The sequence below is a fragment of the Chiloscyllium plagiosum genome, chromosome 47, assembly GCF_004010195.1.
Source record: "Chiloscyllium plagiosum isolate BGI_BamShark_2017 chromosome 47, ASM401019v2, whole genome shotgun sequence".
Lineage (NCBI taxonomy): Eukaryota > Metazoa > Chordata > Chondrichthyes > Orectolobiformes > Hemiscylliidae > Chiloscyllium > Chiloscyllium plagiosum.
Window position 1 is genome coordinate 9,638,984 of NC_057756.1, and position 7,475 is coordinate 9,646,458.

The window sequence follows — 7,475 nt, forward strand, 5'->3', positions numbered from 1 at the left end:
AGGTAGGACAAGTCCGGACAAGTCATGGGGACAGTGCTGGTATAGGTCATGAGGGCGGTGCTGAGGTGGGGGAAGGGGAAATGAGGAAATTGTTGAAGTCCACATTGATGCCCTGGGGTTGAAGTGTTCCGAGGCGGAAGATGAGGTGTTCTTCCTCCAGGCATCGGGTGGTGAGGGAGCGGCACTGAAGGAGGCCCAGACCCCCCAATGTCCTCGGCTGAGTGCGAAGGGGAGTTGAAATGTTGGGCCACGGGCTGGTGTGGTTGATTGGTGCGGGTGTCCCAGAGATGTTCCCTAAAGCGCTCTGCTAGAAGGTGTAGGAGACTAAACAGGCTGGGGCTGTTTTCTCTGGAGGGTCGGAGGCTGAGGGGTGACTTATAGAGGTTTACAAAATGCAAGGTTTGTGAAGAACTGTAGCTCAGGTTGCGGTTTAGGGTGTAGGTTTGCTCACTGAGCTATAGATTTGATATCCAGACGTTTCATTACCTGGCTAGGTAACATCATTGGTGACCTCCAAGTGAAGCAAAGCTGTTGTCTCCTGCTGTGACCTCCAAGTGAAGCAAAGCTGTTGTCTCCTGCTTTCTATTTATATCTTTCTCCTGGATGGAGGAAAAAAAAAGACCCAGTAAAATCCATGGACAAAATCAACGTCATCTACAAAATTCCATGCAAGGACTGCCACAAACACTATGTAGGACAAACAGGAAGAAAGTTTGCCACCAGGATACATGAACACCAGCTAGCCACAAAAAGAAATGACCCTCTCTCCCTCGTAGCCTTACACACGGATGAAAAAACCCACCATTTTGACTGGGACAACACATCTATCCTGGGACAGGCTAAGCAAAGGCATGCCAGAGAATCCCTAGAGGCCTGGCACTCCAACCGCAACGCCATAAACAAACACACAGATCTGGATGCCATCTATCAACCCTTCAGAAAATGAACAGGAAATGACATCATCACGAACCCCAGGAACCCCATTCAGGAGAAAGATATAAATAGAAAGCAGGAGACAACAGCTTCACTTGGAGGTCGCCACTGATGTTGTTACCTAGCCAGGTAATTAAACGTCTGGATATCAAACCTACAGCTCAGCGAGCAAACCTATACCCTAAACTGGTTTATGAAATTGAGGGGCATGGATAGGATAAATAGACAAAGTCTTTTCCCTGTGGTCGGAGAGTCCAGAACTAGAGGGCATAGGTTTAGGGTGAGGGGAAAGATATAAAAGCGACCTAAGGGGCATGATTTGGAGATTCCGATGTTGGACTGAGGTATACAGAGTTAAAAAATCACATAACCAACCACCTGATGAAGGAGCAGCACTCCGAAAGCTAGTGTTTCCATTTAAACCTGTTGGACTATAACCTAATGTGGGGCATGGATAGGGTAAATGGACAAGGTCTTTTCCCTGGGGTGGGGACTCCAGAACTAGAGGGCATAGTTTTAGGGTGAGAGGGGAAAGATATAAAAGGGACCTAAGGGGCAACTTTTTCATGCAGAGAGTGGAATGAGCTGCCAGAGGAAGTGGTGGAGTACAATTACAATATTTAAAAGGCATCTTGATGGGTATGAGAATAAGAAGGGTTTAGAGGAATATGGGCCAAGTGCTGGCAAATGCGACCTAGATTAATTTAGGATATGTGATTGGCATGGACGAGTTGGACCGAAGAGTCTGTTTCCCTGCTATACAACTCTGACTATTAATGCGACCGTGAATCTGTTGTCCGTTGTTAGGAAAACCTCACCTGCTTCACTTATGTCCTTTTAGGGAAAGAAACTGCTAACTCAAGACTCTCAGCAATGCGGTTGACCTCCAACTGGTTATTGATACTGACATCCTGTGAACAAAGTTTTTAAAAATTGGCTAAAAGGAAAGCAGAGAGTAGTTTGAAGAATACAGTGTGAGGAAAAATGGAAGATTGGCGTAGAGCAAGAGAGTATATGGAATATGGGGATATTCCATTCTATGTGGGGCATGGTAAGGATTGTAGAGGGGTAAATATAGGGACAAATACTGGGAGAGCATAGTGAGGATTGCATCACGGTAATAGGTTAAATCAGGGGAAATCAAGGTTATAGAGAGAAGAATGTCCCACACAATGAGGAATATGGCAGGCTAAGCAATACATGATAAAAGCAGGGTCAAAATGAGTAAATTGTGTGTTAGAAAGAGCAGGTTGAAGAATGTGGGCTTTGAAACAGGTAAACCTGGGAGAGAGCATTGTGAGGAATATGGGAGTGTTAAAGGAATGGAGGAAGAGCACAGTGAACAGGGAGACAGTAGGGCAAAGGATAGTCAGTGAATAGATTGGGAGGGAGCTTGAGGGCAAAAGGGAAGGAGTAGGATGAGGGATAAATCGGGCAGATGTGGAGAGGGCAGTGTGAGGAATACAGACCCAGAGTGGTGAATGAACCAGGAGAGGGAGAGAGCGTACTGACTGACATGCACAAGTGAGCAGATAAGCCATGTGGTTGGGAGTAGGAAATACGGTGGGAACTACCACCACCTATTGGGGGTCAGGTTGAGTTAGGACAGGAGATGAGTGGATATTTCAGGAGTGTTGGATTGTACAGAGAGTGAAGACTTAATACAGATCTTTTCAACATGGCTTCACTTGTAGCTTTTAAAAGATGTGATAACTGGGTGCTTGGAGAATAATGGTAGGATTGTGCAGAGCCAAGTGTGATTGATGCTTTGAAGTTTTTATTTTGAAGATTAACTGCCGGATTGGAAAAGGGGAATCTAGTGGATGTGATGTATCTGCACTTTCAGAGGGCTTTTAATAAAGGCTGTGCTATAATCAGCAAAATTTAGATGATGTCAGACTGAGCCTGTAATATTTTGTCAGGGATTGAGAATTGATTGGTGGACAGAAGTTGAGTATGGTTGGGTTATTCTCCGTCTGTGACCATTGGTATACTGCAAGGACAGGTACTTCTGCCAGAGCTGTTCACAATCCATGTCAATGATTTGATGGGGCCACATGTAATAGCTCCACATTTGCTGGTGGGGTCAAATGAGATTGGAGCATGAACAGGGTTTAAGAGCATTTGGACAGGCTAACTTGAGTTAGTATCATAGGCAGATGGAAAATGTGAAGCTCTGCACCCCTCCCCTTTGATGAGGGAAACGGAAGTATTTCTTAAATGGCGAGAAACTGAGAGGCGCGAGTGTCCAAAAAAAAGCATCACTGAAAGCTAACGCATGGGTATAGCAACTGGTTAGAAAGGCAAATGTTTTGGCGTCAATTACAAGAGAGTTTGAGGGCAGGAGTAAAGAAATCTCACGCCAACTGTGGCGAACCTTGGAGAGATCACATCTGACATTGTCTACAGAGGTTTGAGGCTCATTGTGACGAATATATTTGCTGTAGTGGGCATAATGAAGGAACTGGTGGAATTGGACAAGTGAGACCAGGGACAGTGTATACCTGGAGTCAGGAACAATTGTAGTGTCTGCAGTGGAGCAAAACATGGTTCTGCACAAAAATGATGGGTTCTTTGAGGTTGGATTCTACTGATGAATCTGTAGTTGCAGCTGTAGATAACTTAAATTCTATACAAATGGTGTGGCCAGTTCATCCCTTAGTTTGTTGCCAGACTGACTTCCTGCTTTTTTTTTCCCCCCAGATGCCTGGTGTCACAGTGAAGGACGTGAACCAGCAGGAGTTTGTCAAAGCCCTGGGTGCTTTTCTCAAGAAGTACGTACCAAATGTTTCACTAAGGCTTCAAGAATGCTCTTCAAGTAACTTCTACAAGCTTGCATTTTATTCTTCAGATTTTTGTAGCCCCCAGTAAGATGCTGAAGTTAATAATGAAACGACCCCCTGTGCTGATGAATTTCAGCTGTCTGAACTGCGGTCTTTAGCAAAACCAGACCAGGTCCCATTGATCACTCATTCCTATCACTTGTAACCCATGTTGCCTTGTGGTCTGTGAAACAAATCCCACTTCTCTCAAGTAATCTCAAATGTGAACATTTGATTTAAACCACTGAGTTGCCCAGTTATATCTGGCTGTCTAATTTATAATAAATGAGCATTTAATCCAGGTTATTCCATTACCAATAACATTTCCATTAAGAAAATATCAAGCTGAGTATTGTGATCGATCAGCCACTGCTCTCTGGGAAAGAGAATTTCAAGCACCAACAACCTTCTGATCCATCTACCATAACCCCTCCTAGTTCTAGGTTACCCAGTAAGAGGAAATGTTCTCCCAACATCGATTTTGCCAAGTGTCGTTTCCCCCCCCCACCCCCAGAATCCTGCATCTTGCAATGAGATCAGTTTATCAATTGAACTGCTTTTAAACAAAGGCAAAAAGTAGTCCAGATGAATTGAAAATCTATCACGTAACTAAGAATACAGAGGACAGGATGTCTACTTTATGTAATTTAAATTTTATCCCTTTTAAAACTCCCACCTTCCATCTCGCACAAATACTCACCACAAGCGAGTGGAGCAGGAGGAAAGTATAGAGGAACACCATTCTCTATTACTGGTTCAAGATCATTGAATTAGATTGATTGGTACAAAGGGCTGGTGAACTAATGGTATTTACACAGCAAGAGTCAGTCTTTAGTTCACTGGTTTCTTGGTTGGACCCAGGCTTTTCCTTTCCCTTTAGGCCTTAATATTCTTCCTTTCGGCGAATGAATGTTGTTTCTCTTTCGTTGTTGAAACTTCTCCAGAGCAAAAGGTGTCGATGCTGCAACTTTGGGGCTTTGCCCCCTTCTATTTCCCTCTCTTCCTTCCCTCCATCAATAGGGCTCGTGTTAAACTGCAGCTGATCCAATCAGAAGGATTTGCTGTGCTGAGCTCTCCTGTGTACACCACAACTGGTGCCAATTGAAAAGCCAATCAAAAGACTCTGTCTGGGCAGAATCGCCTGATCTCTCTCCTCTCTCTCTCTCTTTTCTGACTTCTCTCTCGTTGTTCTAATAAGGCAGCATTGTCGATACAATTCTGCGTGCTCTTGTAAATTGTTTTTAAAACTGCAAGCATCTCTTTGCATGGTTGCTTTGATTTTAAAGCAGTATATCTTTCCATTTTTACTCTGGAGTCTTTAAGTTGTCTTTACAATATCGTGGGCCAATTGGCTGCTCAAGCGTACTCTGCCATTTGATTAGATTGGATGTTTCCTCTTATTGGGAAACCAAAAATTAGCAGAGTCTAAAGATGCTTCACTTTGAAGGTAGATGGGTCACAGAGGGTTGTTAGCCTTTGAAATTCTCTCCCCAATGCACGTTGTTCCAGACGTGGTCTCATGAGTGCCCTGTAAAATTTCAGCAAAACTTCCCCTACTTGTATACTCTGCCAATCGTTAAAAACGGAGCTGATCTGATTGTGACATAGAGTCAGAAAGCATACCAAACACCTTCTTCACTATCCTATCTACCTGTGACTCCACTTTCAAGGAGCTATGAACCTGCACTCCAAAGTCTCTTTGTTCAGCAACACTCCCCAGGACCTTACCATTAAGTGCATAAGTCCCGCTAAGATTTGCTTTCCCAAAATGCAGCACCTCACATTTATCTGCCACTTCTCAGCCCATTGGCCCATCTGGTCCAGATCCTGTTGTAATCTGAGGTAACCCTCTTCACTGTCCACTACACCTCCAATTTTGGTGTCATCTGCAAACTTGCTAACTGTACCTCTTATACTCACATCCAAATCATTTTCAATCCATTTTTCCTATTGTCCCTCAAAATCTATGACTCCTTTGTCAATTAAAAATCTTCAGTCTCAGAGCCTTGAGGTCAATCTTCCACTGATCTCCAGGGGAGAGGATTTCTAAGACTTAACAACCCTCTGTGACCCATCTGCCTTCAAAGGGAAACATCTTTAAACTCTAGTTTCTGGTTTCCCTATAAGAGGAAACATCCTCTCAACATCCACCTTACCAAGCCCCTCAGAATCCTGCATCCTGCAGTGAGACCATCTCTCAATCTCTAATCTAGAAACCTAATCTGGTCATTCTTCCTTCTAAACATTAATTCCAGGAATCTTTCTTTGAACTCTCTTCAGTACAAATCTAGCCAGCTGTGGAATTTAAAAATTCAGTCAAGAAACCTGGAATTGAAAGCTAGTTTCTGTGATGGTGACCAAGATGATTCCTGTTAAAGGCCGATCTAGTTCACTCATACTTTAGGGAATGGAATGTGTCGTGCTTGTCCCGTCTGGCCTACACATGACTGCAGACCCACAGCAATGTGGTTGACTCCTAATTTCCACCTGAAATGGCCGAGGAAGCCACTCTGTCCAAGAGATGAGCTACAGCTTTAGAGATAAGCTTTAGATAGTGACCTTGCAAGTGACACCATGCCACACGAATGAAGAACACTAATAAAGAGGCCACAACCATAGACCATGTTCCAGATGTCTCACTAGTGCCCTGTAAAGTTTCAGCAAGATGTCCCCTTCTTGCATACTCCATTTCCCTTTTATAATAAAGGCCAGTGTTCTAGTTGTCTCCCTAATTGTGTTTTAGCTGCTTGTTGGTTTGTGTTTTTTTGTGACATATGCACAAGGACTCTGGTGCAGGTCTCCTCTGTCAGTCATGTTCTGATTTTCTACCTGCCAAAGTGGACACTTTCACATTATATTCCATCTGCAAATATTTTACCTTCCTAAAGTGTTCTCTCTCCGTGACTGTGCCTGGAATCCTAAGTCCTGAAACTGCCTGAGTAAATCTCACTTCATTTTAGGTTATTGATTTTAAAGTTTTAGCTTTTCCATGCTTTGAGCAGAGATTGGATGGGTGTTGATCTGAACCAGGTCTATTGAAATTTAATAACGTAGCAAATTCGAGCAGCAGGAGGCCATTAAGAGCTTCACCCCTTCAGTATGCTAGCTGATCATCCGACTCGATAGTCAGGCCCTGCGAAGAGCAAGACTCAGCAATTCAGCCCGCAGCAACATTCAGTGCGATCACTGTTGATCTCATCTAGTATACCTGTTGTCAGAGCTCTTGTTGTTACATGTATTTATTTTTCCCCACTTGTGTGGATTCCAGAAGGGGACCTTTCACATTTGTCTTTGTTTACAGGTCTGGCAAGTTAAAGGTACCCGATTGGGTTGACACCGTGAAGCTGGGCAAACACAAAGAACTTGCTCCATATGATGAGAACTGGTTCTACACCCGCGCTGGTGAGTGCAGTTAATGCAATTTCCCCTCTTGTTGTTGTTTACGGACTGTCTCTGCCTCAGATTTCAGATGTGGCTTTTTGGGAAAGCTAATCTGAGCAGGAGTTATACACTTAATGGTACGGTCCTGGGGAGTGTTTCTGAACAAAGAGACCTTGGAGTGCAGGTTCATAGCTCCTTGAAAGTGGAGTCGCAGGTAGATAGGATAGTGAAGAAGGCGTTTGGTATGCTTTCCTTTATTGGTCAGAGTATTGAGTACAGGAGTTGGGAGGTCATGTTGTGGCTGTACAGGACATTGGTTAGGCCACTGTTGGAATATTG

General features: G+C 43.9%; 1 protein-coding gene across 1 annotated transcript in view; it reads left to right on the plus strand.

The window, feature by feature from the left end:
* The window catches only part of rps19 (ribosomal protein S19), an 18,240-nt gene that overhangs the window by 1,178 nt on the left and 9,587 nt on the right, over window positions 1-7,475 (plus strand). The window contains exons 2-3 of the mRNA XM_043683290.1: window positions 3,637-3,707; window positions 7,057-7,157. Coding sequence (XP_043539225.1) covers window positions 3,637-3,707; window positions 7,057-7,157 — 172 coding nt within the window. The remainder of the gene's footprint in view (window positions 1-3,636; window positions 3,708-7,056; window positions 7,158-7,475) is intronic.